Below are 13,510 nucleotides of genomic sequence, written 5' to 3' on the forward strand. Positions count from 1 at the left end.
GTATCGATTTGGATGGTTGCTCTTCGTCTCGAGGCATGTATCAATTTGGATTGTTGCTCTTCGTCTCCAGGCATGTATGAATTTGGATGGTTGCTCTTCGTGTCCAGGCATGTATCGATTTGGATGGTTGCTCTTCGTCTCTAGGCATGTATCGATTTGGATGGTTGCTCTTCGTCTCCAGGCATGTATCTATTTGGATGGTTGCTCTTCGTCTCTAGGCATGTATCGATTTGGATGGTTGCTCTTCGTCTCCAGGCATGTATCTATTTGGATGGTTGCTCTTCGTCTCGAGGCATGTATCGATTTGGATGGTTGCTCTTCGTCTCGAGGCATGTATCAATTTGGATGGTTGCTCTTCGTCTCCAGGCATGTATCTATTTGGATGGTTGCTCTTCGTCTCGAGGCATGTATCGATTTGGATGGTTGCTCTTCGTCTCCAGGCATGTATCGATTTGGATGGTTGCTCTTCGTCTCGAGGCATGTATCGATTTGGATGGTTGCTCTTCGTCTCGAGGCATGTATCTATTTGGATTGTTGCTCTTCGTCTCGAGGCATGTATCGATTTGGATGGTTGCTCTTCGTCTCGAGGCATGTATCAATTTGGATTGTTGCTCTTCGTCTCCAGGCATGTATCAATTTGGATGGTTGCTCTTCGTGTCCAGGCATGTATCGATTTGGATGGTTGCTCTTCGTCTCGAGGCATGTATCTATTTGGATGGTTGCTCTTCGTCTCGAGGCATGTATCGATTTGGATGGTTGCTCTTCGTCTCCAGGCATGTATCTATTTGGATGGTTGCTCTTCGTCTCGAGGCATGTATCGATTTGGATGGTTGCTCTTCGTCTCGAGGCATGTATCAATTTGGATTGTTGCTCTTCGTCTCCAGGCATGTATGAATTTGGATGGTTGCTCTTCGTGTCCAGGCATGTATCGATTTGGATGGTTGCTCTTCGTCTCTAGGCATGTATCGATTTGGATGGTTGCTCTTCGTCTCCAGGCATGTATCTATTTGGATGGTTGCTCTTCGTCTCTAGGCATGTATCGATTTGGATGGTTGCTCTTCGTCTCCAGGCATGTATCTATTTGGATGGTTGCTCTTCGTCTCGAGGCATGTATCGATTTGGATGGTTGCTCTTCGTCTCGAGGCATGTATCAATTTGGATGGTTGCTCTTCGTCTCCAGGCATGTATCTATTTGGATGGTTGCTCTTCGTCTCGAGGCATGTATCGATTTGGATGGTTGCTCTTCGTCTCCAGGCATGTATCGATTTGGATGGTTGCTCTTCGTCTCCAGGCATGTATCGATTTGGATGGTTGCTCTTCGTCTCCAGGCATGTATCGATTTGGATGGTTGCTCTTCGTCTCCAGGCATGTATCGATTTGGATGGTTGCTCTTCTTCTCCAGGCATGTATCGATTTGGATGGTTGCTCTTCGTCTCCAGGCATGTATCAATTTGGATGGTTGCTCTTCGTCTCCAGGCATGTATCAATTTGGATGGTTGCTCTTCTTCTCCAGGCATGTATCGATTTGGATGGTTGCTCTTCGTCTCCAGGCATGTATCGATTTGGATGGTTGCTCTTCGTCTCCAGGCATGTATCAATTTGGATGGTTGCTCTTCGTCTCCTGGCATGTATCGATTTGGATGGTTGCTCTTCGTGTCCAGGCATGTATCAATTTGGATGGTTGCTCTTCGTGTCCAGGCATGTATCAATTTGGATGGTTGCTCTTGGTCTCCAGACATGTATCAATTTGGATTGTTGCTCTTGGTCTCCAGGCATGTATCTATTTGGATGGTTGCTCTTCTTCTCGAGGCATGTATCAATTTGGATGGTTGCTCTTCGTCTCCAGGCATGTATCTATTTGGATGGTTGCTCTTCGTCTCGAGGCATGTATCAATTTGGATGGTTGCTCTTCGTCTCCAGGCATGTATCAATTTGGATGGTTGCTCTTCGTCTCCAGGCATGTATCAATTTGGATGGTTGCTCTTCGTCTCCAGGCATGTATCAATTTGGATTGTTGCTCTTCGTCTCCAGGCATGTATCAATTTGGATTGTTGCTCTTCGTCTCGAGGCATGTATCAATTTGGATGGTTGCTCTTCGTCTCGAGGCATGTATCAATTTGGATGGTTGCTCTTCGTCTCGAGGCATGTATCAATTTGGATGGTTGCTCTTCGTGTCCAGGCATGTATCGATTTGGATGGTTGCTCTTCGTGTCCAGGCATGTATCGATTTGGATGGTTGCTCTTCGTGTCCAGGCATGTATCAATTTGGATGGTTGCTCTTCGTCTCCAGGCATGTATCGATTTGGATGGTTGCTCTTCGTCTCCAGGCATGTATCGATTTGGATGGTTGCTCTTCGTCTCCAGGCATGTATCGATTTGGATGGTTGCTCTTCTTCTCCAGGCATGTATCGATTTGGATGGTTGCTCTTCGTCTCCAGGCATGTATCAATTTGGATGGTTGCTCTTCGTCTCCAGGCATGTATCAATTTGGATGGTTGCTCTTCTTCTCCAGGCATGTATCGATTTGGATGGTTGCTCTTCGTCTCCAGGCATGTATCGATTTGGATGGTTGCTCTTCGTCTCCAGGCATGTATCAATTTGGATGGTTGCTCTTCGTCTCCTGGCATGTATCGATTTGGATGGTTGCTCTTCGTCTCCAGGCATGTATCAATTTGGATGGTTGCTCTTCGTCTCCTGGCATGTATCGATTTGGATGGTTGCTCTTGGTCTCCAGACATGTATCAATTTGGATTGTTGCTCTTGGTCTCCAGGCATGTATCTATTTGGATGGTTGCTCTTCGTCTCGAGGCATGTATCAATTTGGATGGTTGCTCTTCGTCTCCAGGCATGTATCTATTTGGATGGTTGCTCTTCGTCTCGAGGCATGTATCAATTTGGATGGTTGCTCTTCGTCTCCAGGCATGTATCTATTTGGATGGTTGCTCTTCGTCTCGAGGCATGTATCAATTTGGATGGTTGCTCTTCGTCTCCAGGCATGTATCAATTTGGATGGTTGCTCTTCGTCTCCAGGCATGTATCAATTTGGATGGTTGCTCTCCGTCTCCAGGCATGTATCAATTTGGATTGTTGCTCTTCGTCTCCAGGCATGTATCAATTTGGATTGTTGCTCTTCGTGTCCAGGCATGTATCGATTTGGATGGTTGCTCTTCGTCTCCAGGCATGTATCAATTTGGATGGTTGCTCTTCGTCTCGAGGCATGTATCAATTTGGATGGTTGCTCTTCGTCTCGAGGCATGTATCAATTTGGATGGTTGCTCTTCGTCTCCAGGCATGTATCGATTTGGATGGTTGCTCTTCGTGTCCAGGCATGTATCGATTTGGATGGTTGCTCTTCGTGTCCAGGCATGTATCGATTTGGATGGTTGCTCTTCGTGTCCAGGCATGTATCGATTTGGATGGTTGCTCTTCGTCTCCAGGCATGTATCAATTTGGATGGTTGCTCTTCGTCTCCAGGCATGTATCAATTTGGATGGTTGCTCTTCGTCTCGAGGCATGTATCGATTTGGATGGTTGCTCTTCGTCTCGAGGCATGTATCAATTTGAATGGTTGCTCTTCGTCTCCAGCCATGTATCAATTTGGATGGTTGCTCTTCGTCTCCAGGCGTGTATCGATTTGGATGGTTGCTCTTCGTCTCGAGGCATGTATCAATTTGGATGGTTGCTCTTCGTCTCCAGGCATGTATCGATTTGGATGGTTGCTCTTCGTCTCGAGGCATGTATCGATTTGGATGGTTGCTCTTCGTCTCCAGGCATGTATCAATTTGGATGGTTGCTCTTCGTCTCCAGGCATGTATCAATTTGGATGGTTGCTCTTCGTCTCCAGGCATGTATCAATTTGGATGGTTGCTCTTCGTCTCGAGGCATGTATCAATTTGGATGGTTGCTCTTCGTCTCCAGGCATGTATCGATTTGGATGGTTGCTCTTCGTCTCGAGGCATGTATCAATTTGGATGGTTGCTCTTCGTCTCCAGGCATGTATCGATTTGGATGGTTGCTCTTCGTCTCGAGGCATGTATCAATTTGGATGGTTGCTCTTCGTCTCCAGGCATGTATCGATTTGGATGGTTGCTCTTCGTCTCGAGGCATGTATCAATTTGGATGGTTGCTCTTCGTCTCCAGGCATGTATCAATTTGGATGGTTGCTCTTCGTCTCCAGGCATGTATCGATTTGGATGGTTGCTCTTCGTCTCGAGGCATGTATCAATTTGGATGGTTGCTCTTCGTCTCTAGGCATGTATCGATTTGGATGGTTGCTCTTCGTCTCGAGGCATGTATCAATTTGGATGGTTGCTCTTCGTCTCCAGGCATGTATCAATTTGGATGGTTGCTCTTCGTCTCCAGGCATGTATCGATTTGGATGGTTGCTCTTCGTCTCGAGGCATGTATCTATTTGGATGGTTGCTCTTCGTCTCGAGGCATGTATCAATTTGGATGGTTGCTCTTCGTCTGCAGGCATGTATCTATTTGGATGGTTGCTCTTCGTCTCGAGGCATGTATCGATTTGGATGGTTGCTCTTCGTCTCGAGGCATGTATCGATTTGGATGGTTGCTCTTCGTCTCCAGGCATGTATCGATTTGGATGGTTGCTCTTCGTCTCCAGGCATGTATCGATTTGGATGGTTGCTCTTCGTCTCGAGGCATGTATCAATTTGGATGGTTGCTCTTCGTCTCTAGGCATGTATCGATTTGGATGGTTGCTCTTCGTCTCCAGGCATGTATCTATTTGGATGGTTGCTCTTCGTCTCGAGGCATGTATCGATTTGGATGGTTGCTCTTCGTCTCGAGGCATGTATCGATTTGGATGGTTGCTCTTCGTCTCCAGGCATGTATCGATTTGGATGGTTGCTCTTCGTCTCCAGGCATGTATCTATTTGGATGGTTGCTCTTCGTCTCGAGGCATGTATCGATTTGGATGGTTGCTCTTCGTCTCGAGGCATGTATCAATTTGGATTGTTGCTCTTCGTCTCCAGGCATGTATCAATTTGGATGGTTGCTCTTCGTGTCCAGGCATGTATCGATTTGGATGGTTGCTCTTCGTCTCGAGGCATGTATCTATTTGGATGGTTGCTCTTCGTCTCGAGGCATGTATCGATTTGGATGGTTGCTCTTCGTCTCCAGGCATGTATCTATTTGGATGGTTGCTCTTCGTGTCCAGGCATGTATCGATTTGGATGGTTGCTCTTCGTCTCGAGGCATGTATCTATTTGGATGGTTGCTCTTCGTCTCGAGGCATGTATCGATTTGGATGGTTGCTCTTCGTCTCCAGGCATGTATCTGTTTGGATGGTTGCTCTTCGTGTCCAGGCATGTATCGATTTGGATGGTTGCTCTTCGTCTCGAGGCATGTATCTATTTGGATGGTTGCTCTTCGTCTCGAGGCATGTATCGATTTGGATGGTTGCTCTTCGTCTCCAGGCATGTATCTATTTGGATGGTTGCTCTTCGTCTCGAGGCATGTATCGATTTGGATGGTTGCTCTTCGTCTCGAGGCATGTATCAATTTGGATTGTTGCTCTTCGTCTCCAGGCATGTATCTATTTGGATGGTTGCTCTTCGTCTCGAGGCATGTATCGATTTGGATGGTTGCTCTTCGTCTCTAGGCATGTATCGATTTGGATGGTTGCTCTTCGTCTCGAGGCATGTATCGATTTGGATGGTTGCTCTTCGTCTCTAGGCATGTATCGATTTGGATGGTTGCTCTTCGTCTCTAGGCATGTATCTATTTGGATGGTTGCTCTTCGTCTCTAGGCATGTATCGATTTGGATGGTTGCTCTTCGTCTCTAGGCATGTATCTATTTGGATGGTTGCTCTTCGTCTCTAGGCATGTATCTATTTGGATGGTTGCTCTTCGTCTCTAGGCATGTATCTATTTGGATGGTTGCTCTTCGTCTCTAGGCATGTATCTATTTGGATGGTTGCTCTTCGTCTCTAGGCATGTATCGATTTGGATGGTTGCTCTTCGTCTCTAGGCATGTATCTATTTGGATGGTTGCTCTTCGTCTCTAGGCATGTATCTATTTGGATGGTTGCTCTTCGTCTCGAGGCATGTATCGATTTGGATGGTTGCTCTTCGTCTCTAGGCATGTATCGATTTGGATGGTTGCTCTTCGTCTCGAGGCATGTATCTATTTGGATGGTTGCTCTTCGTCTCTAGGCATGTATCGATTTGGATGGTTGCTCTTCGTCTCGAGGCATGTATCGATTTGGATGGTTGCTCTTCGTCTCTAGGCATGTATCTATTTGGATGGTTGCTCTTCGTCTCTAGGCATGTATCGATTTGGATGGTTGCTCTTCGTCTCTAGGCATGTATCGATTTGGATGGTTGCTCTTCGTCTCGAGGCATGTATCTATTTGGATGGTTGCTCTTCGTCTCGAGGCATGTATCGATTTGGATGGTTGCTCTTCGTCTCTAGGCATGTATCTATTTGGATGGTTGCTCTTCGTGTCCAGGCATGTATCGATTTGGATGGTTGCTCTTCGTCTCGAGGCATGTATCAATTTGGATGGTTGCTCTTCGTCTCCAGGCATGTATCTATTTGGATGGTTGCTCTTCGTCTCGAGGCATGTATTGATTTGGATGGTTGCTCTTCGTCTCTAGGCATGTATCGATTTGGATGGTTGCTCTTCGTCTCCAGGCATGTATCTATTTGGATTGTTGCTCTTCGTCTCGAGGCATGTATCAATTTGGATGGTTGCTCTTCGTGTCCAGGCATGTATCGATTTGGATTGTTGCTCTTCGTCTCCAGGCATGTATCAATTTGGATGGTTGCTCTTCGTGTCCAGGCATGTATCGATTTGGATGGTTGCTCTTCGTCTCGAGGCATGTATTTATTTGGATGGTTGCTCTTCGTCTCGAGGCATGTATCGATTTGGATGGTTGCTCTTCGTCTCGAGGCATGTATCTATTTGGATTGTTGCTCTTCGTCTCGAGGCATGTATCGATTTGGATGGTTGCTCTTCGTCTCGAGGCATGTATCAATTTGGATTGTTGCTCTTCGTCTCCAGGCATGTATCAATTTGGATGGTTGCTCTTCGTGTCCAGGCATGTATCGATTTGGATGGTTGCTCTTCGTCTCGAGGCATGTATCTATTTGGATGGTTGCTCTTCGTCTCGAGGCATGTATCGATTTGGATGGTTGCTCTTCGTCTCCAGGCATGTATCTATTTGGATGGTTGCTCTTCGTCTCGAGGCATGTATCGATTTGGATGGTTGCTCTTCGTCTCGAGGCATGTATCAATTTGGATTGTTGCTCTTCGTCTCCAGGCATGTATGAATTTGGATGGTTGCTCTTCGTGTCCAGGCATGTATCGATTTGGATGGTTGCTCTTCGTCTCTAGGCATGTATCGATTTGGATGGTTGCTCTTCGTCTCCAGGCATGTATCTATTTGGATGGTTGCTCTTCGTCTCTAGGCATGTATCGATTTGGATGGTTGCTCTTCGTCTCCAGGCATGTATCTATTTGGATGGTTGCTCTTCGTCTCGAGGCATGTATCGATTTGGATGGTTGCTCTTCGTCTCGAGGCATGTATCAATTTGGATGGTTGCTCTTCGTCTCCAGGCATGTATCTATTTGGATGGTTGCTCTTCGTCTCGAGGCATGTATCGATTTGGATGGTTGCTCTTCGTCTCCAGGCATGTATCGATTTGGATGGTTGCTCTTCGTCTCCAGGCATGTATCGATTTGGATGGTTGCTCTTCGTCTCCAGGCATGTATCGATTTGGATGGTTGCTCATCGTCTCCAGGCATGTATCGATTTGGATGATTGCTCTTCGTCTCCAGGCATGTATCGATTTGGATGGTTGCTCTTCGTCTTCAGGCATGTATCGATTTGGATGGTTGCTCTTCGTCTCCAGGCATGTATCGATTTGGATGGTGCATTCGTGGACTGTCATGCAGAACAGAGATTAAAATTCTTGTAAAGAAAGGTATAGAGAGCAATAAGTTTATCTTCAAGTTTTGTTGCTAATTTCTTTATCGCACTCTTTGCAACAAGATATACATAATCACGGCCCACCCTTTATTTTATCTTCATCCTTAACTATCTACTAAAACCAGAAGTGAAGAAACGCAGTACAACTTCCGTTTTGCATTTCGATCTACATAGAGCAGAAACGAAAGAGGTAGTGAAATCTTTCAAACCAGAGATGGCAGAAATCAAGGACTTCCGACCTCAATGTTGATAATTATAGGGTAAAAAAGATCATAAATAGCTAGAAGCACTTTTCTGCAAACGATTAAGTACCCGGTTACTTGAAGCGATCGCGAAGCGTATTTATTGCTCGTACGCTTGGAATACGCTCACCATGTATTTTAATGTAGGTGGCTAATCTCAAACACGAAAGCAATTAAAAAACGCGTAGAAAAAGTCAGCTCGAGCGTATTTGGTGCGTTTCGGAACAATAGACCGCCTGCTGTTTAAAAGATTTCAAAAGGAAGGACGTGTTGCCAGGCAAAGGGATTGTAGCAAGAAACAGCTGCTTGAAAGATGATTTGTGCAGAGTATTGGAACTCTGCTAATATAGATCTGAACCTGGCAAAAAGACCCGGAAACCCTGACTGGCTCACAGTATGATTTACAACTCTGGCAAAAGTAAAATTGCTGAATAGCCACCATGGCCGCGTTCGCTACAGGGGGTAACGCATCGAAAACGCTTTCTCAAATAGCCACTTCGTAAGTGTCCCAAAAATATATACAATCTTCACTCTAATCTCTTTATTAAACTGAAAATGGTATAGAAATCTATTTACAACTTTCGATTTCAACATTGACTGGGGAAATATGACGCCATACAAACCAAACTTCTTTAGGTGGTGTACACGTGACATTGCCACTTATTTTAAGTTTTAAAAATTTATACAAGCTGTTTACTTCTCTTTCAACAGATATCCAGAGCTTTTGGTTAAATTGAAAGAGATCATGTCTAAACTTCATAACATTCCTTCGTCATGGGAAAAACACGGAATGCTCATAGGTCTTGGAGCACAGGACATCCTCAACAAGATTTGTGAGATGACTTTAAGTCCAGGTTGTCCCATTCTGGTCCAGGAACCAATATATGCTTCCGGTAAAGATATGGTAAGTGATTCGACATACTGTTAAAAAAAAAAAAAAAAAAAAAAGATTCATGTTGATTAAAAGAATAATCGAAACGCCCTAGCAAATCACAACTTAAGCAGGCAAAGATATTAGCTATATCAGCATAGCTACATATTATACACTGTGTTTCAAAAAGAATGACCTGATTTTGAACGGTAATCATTACGGAACATGGGACGTTCCAGCACGGATAGGAGTGTTATTTGAATGGGCGTGGCCTAGAGTTTCAGAAAATCGCCGTTAGGTGTCAGTCAATGTGTATTCTTAGTTTGCAGTCAGTCACAAGTAAGATGGCGCCCGCTCAACTAAAGACATTTTGTGTGCTGCAGGTTCCAAAGAGTGAGTCAGTGGTTTCAGCCCAGCGTGTTTTTCGTCAGCGTTTTGGCATTGATCCGCCTGCAGCCAAAAACATTCGTCGTTGGTATCACCAATTTGAAGAGACAGGATATTTGTGCAAAGGTAAGATGCCAGGTTAGCTTTACATTTCCAATGAAATGATGGAAATAATTCGGCAAACTATGCTGTTCGTGCTGCAGGTGATGAACACATAAATCATTTGTAACAGCATAGCTAAATCTTGAAGATTTTGTGAGTATTTTGCAATGTATCCCATTTTTGTAGTATATTTTTATCAATACATATGGACTTTCAAAATCAGGTCATTCTTTTTGACATACCCTGTATAGTGTGCTAGCCAAGGAACATCATCCTTTATACATAACAGGCGTAAGGCTATCCATATATGTCGGCAATATCCAGAAACATTTAAAATTAAATACATACCTGTTTTAGTGTCCAAATGATCATTTTGCGTAGGTAGCATGCATATCTAATGCACTTCGAAAGATATTGATATAATACTCTTTTCTATTATAATTGTAGATGAAACCTTATCTGCCGAAGTTCATTCCGATCCAAGAAGACGGAGAAGGAATCAGAACTGACATCTTACAAGAAGTTCTTGAGTCTATGTGGCGAACATCCAACGGAGATTGGGACAAGATGCCCAGGGTAAGCTGCAGGATGAAGGAGTGGATGTTGGGTCAGGGTTTAGAGTTGTCGGGTGCTTTCTAGATAATCAGGTTTCAAACAAGGTTACTGGAGAATAGGTTGCCTCTTAACCATGCTGCACGGTCATAGGCTGTCCCGGAATGACGTCATTTATAGACCCGTGAAGCGCGCAAAAAATTTGTCGTCTGCTTTTTTCCCACTGAAGAATAAGGAAGAGGGTCTTCGCGTGAGAAGTCCTATACTGAATTAACGTTATGTAAAATTCTTTTTTTTTTTTTTTTGCTTGCATGCAGAATCAAACTTATCATCATCATCATCATAGGTATTCTGCCTTTATTGGCAGGTCACTTCCCGCAGCTGAGAAACTTCCATGCTCCACGGTCTTCCGCTAACTTCTTCGTCTTCGCGTATGATCTTTCTGTTTTTATATCATCCATTAATTGTAGTCTCCTTCGCCCCCTCCTTCTCTTTCCCGCCACCATACCCTCTAGGACGTCCCTCATGATGCAATCTCTTTTTAGGCAATGTCCCAACCAGTTTCTCTTCCTCTTCCTAATTATATCTAAAAGCGTTCTTTTCTCACCCATCATTTCTAACACTCTCTCATTCGTTTTCCGCTCGACCAAACTAATTCTTTCCATTCTTCTCCACACCCACATTTCGAAGGCTTCCAGTCGATTTTCGTCGCCTTTACGTAATGTCGACGTTTCCGCCCCATACAATACAACGAAGCATTTTATGAGTCTCTTTCTCAACTCTTTGTTCAAGGTCCCACAAAACAGACTTTTCTTTCTTTTAAAGGCTTCTTTCGCCATTCCTATCCTTGCTTTTATTTCACGTTCGCACTTCATGTTATTACTAAGAATACTACCCAGATATCGAAAACTATTCACTTGTTTTATTTTCTCCCCTCCTACTTTTATATTTGACACACACCCCTTCGTTCCAATCACCATGGCTTTTGTCTTTCTAACATTTATTTTCATCCCATATTCTTCAAAGCCCTTTCTCATTTTTTCTAACATTTTATTGATTTTCTTTTCAGATTCTGCAACAAGCGCCATATCGTCTGCAAATCTTATACATCTAATCATTCTACCTCCTACCGAAATGCCATCATCATCATGTAAATCAAACTTAAGTGTCTGTAATTTACTACATAGAATAATGATCGAGAACAGAAGTTATAATAATAATTGTGTTTTACGATAATATTCTATTGTTAGAAACCTTACCTCACTGGACAAGTTTCCTGATTTTTTCTCCCGTTTGTCCTGAGAGCTTTCTTCTCCTTTTACAGATACCTTAACACTTTTCTGTTTTGCCAAACTATTCAAAAACTTAATTCTGGCATATGTTATTCGCACAAATGTAGTCATTATTTCAGAATTCACATTAGCATTACTCCCACAAATAATTCTCTTTAGACATTTCATGGTATCTTTTCCCCTACGCACTGTTCTTCCATGGTAAAATGAAAACTGTTCTTGCATATCTTTTACACACGAAAGCACTCTTCAGTGGGCTGTGTGAGATGGCTATGAGACAAGCTTTGAATCAGGGATGTAGCCAGCAGGTTTATCTAGGAGGGGCCCGTCATCATTTGGGGGAAAAGACAGCTACAATTTACAAAGCCCCCCCCCCAAAAAAAGTGTTACAGTTAGTGATTTTGAGGCCTGAAAGAGCCGGAAGTTTTTCGTTTCCGTCCGGAAAACTAAAAACACTTTTTTTAAAGCTTTGGTTTTTGCTTTTTCTCCATAAATATTATGTACCAAGTAGTTTTTATTATTATTAACCAAGAACTACAGCTCCGGACCAAATTTTATGCCTTTGTGCATAACTATTATATTAAAATTTAAGCCCCTTTACACAGAACCTATTTACATATCAGTGATTTTCTTTGAAATTTCGCTTAATTTATTTAAGATTTCCTGACAAAAATATTTATTTATTATTCTTGACTAAAAACATCATTCAAATTCTCGTATTAGCATAGATTGACAATTATTTTAAAATAGGCCTATAGAAAATATTTTCATGCTTCATATTGGACATGATCCGCACAAGAATACTACATCAATCGATTGTAGCAAATGTGGCAGCAAGCTCTGCATTTGGTCATTCCTTACACGGGAGAGATACCATACTATTTTTCGATCGGTAAGGATCGGTAAATAATTTACCGATTATTAATTATATGTACTTTGTTATTTTTAAATGACTGTAGCGAGGTAATCTGACGATGATGTTTTAAAGGCTAGTCATTTCGGTAGTCCAGAAAATGATTTGTGGGGGTCTGGCCGCGATGCTCCCCGTAGCTACACCACTGCTTTAAATCGATGATGGTGAAGAGTAATAAATGGGAACATTTTTATTGTTCTGATTACTTAAATGAGGGTGTAGTTTTGCATTTTATTATTATTATTATTATTATTATTATTATTATTATTATTATTATTATTATTATTATTATTATTATTGTTATTGCAAGCCAACCTGCTATATACACCAGTCCATCATCTTCCATTGCTGATTGTGTCTCAATGTAGCACACTTGACTTTAAGAACATCTTTGTCTTCGGTCATTGTCTTCAACATTTCAAGAAATTTGCTTAAAATAAATTCTTCATTTTCAACAGTACAGTAGAAACTCGATTAACCGTCACTCTTTGTTATCCGTCACTGCTCCGGACAGTACTGTACTTTAAATGTGCCGTAATTGACGCAGTGCGCCGTGCAGAGCACGGAATAAAGTGTAAGCGAAATGGACTGAAATAGTCATGCTAGTTTCCACACAAAAACTTAGTACAGTACTGAAACTCTTATGGAGAAAATCATGGACTTGAAACACTCAAGATGCCAGAAATTAAATTCCAAACTGTTATGAATTATTCTCAAGACGAACATACATTAGTGTAACATGGAAGGAATACGGTTTACTCTGGTCCTGTTCAATCATTATAAGTATTATTCACTTATATAAGGTTATTTATTTCTTCCAGAACCTTTTAAATCTACTTACTGTAGAGGTTTATAACAACATTTCTGTTATCCGTCTATTCGCTTAACCGTCATGGTCCCGGTCCCGAGGGTGACGGTTAATCGAGTTTCTACTGTATTTGTGTTTTTGTTAATTTTCAGTACGCCAGGATTATTGCTTAAAATAATCATTCTAATTTTATTCAGTGCATTTAAAACTGTAGGATGATCATAGAGTTCTCAAGTGTCTTCAAAGCGTTTGGTCTACGGGTGACGTTTCACGATCTTCACCGATTCCCTCCGAACGAAAACCGAAGTGTTTCGAGGCAACCTGTTCTCTAGTAACCTTGGGTTTCAAATACGTGCTACGAGTCTGCAGACCAACAAAATAATTCCACG

At 42.7% G+C, this 13,510-nt stretch overlaps 1 protein-coding gene across 1 annotated transcript in view; it reads left to right on the forward strand.

The window, feature by feature from the left end:
- Window positions 1-13,510, forward strand: part of LOC145669494 (kynurenine/alpha-aminoadipate aminotransferase, mitochondrial-like) — a 63,620-nt gene that overhangs the window by 33,674 nt on the left and 16,436 nt on the right. Inside the window, exons 4-5 of the mRNA XM_081737674.1 lie at window positions 8,908-9,100; window positions 10,004-10,132. Of these exons, the coding sequence (XP_081593800.1) occupies window positions 8,908-9,100; window positions 10,004-10,132 (322 nt within the window). The remainder of the gene's footprint in view (window positions 1-8,907; window positions 9,101-10,003; window positions 10,133-13,510) is intronic.

The sequence above is a fragment of the Thermobia domestica genome, chromosome 14 (assembly GCF_964235325.1).
Source record: "Thermobia domestica chromosome 14, izTheDome1.hap1.1, whole genome shotgun sequence".
In the NCBI taxonomy this organism is placed as follows: domain Eukaryota; kingdom Metazoa; phylum Arthropoda; class Insecta; order Zygentoma; family Lepismatidae; genus Thermobia; species Thermobia domestica.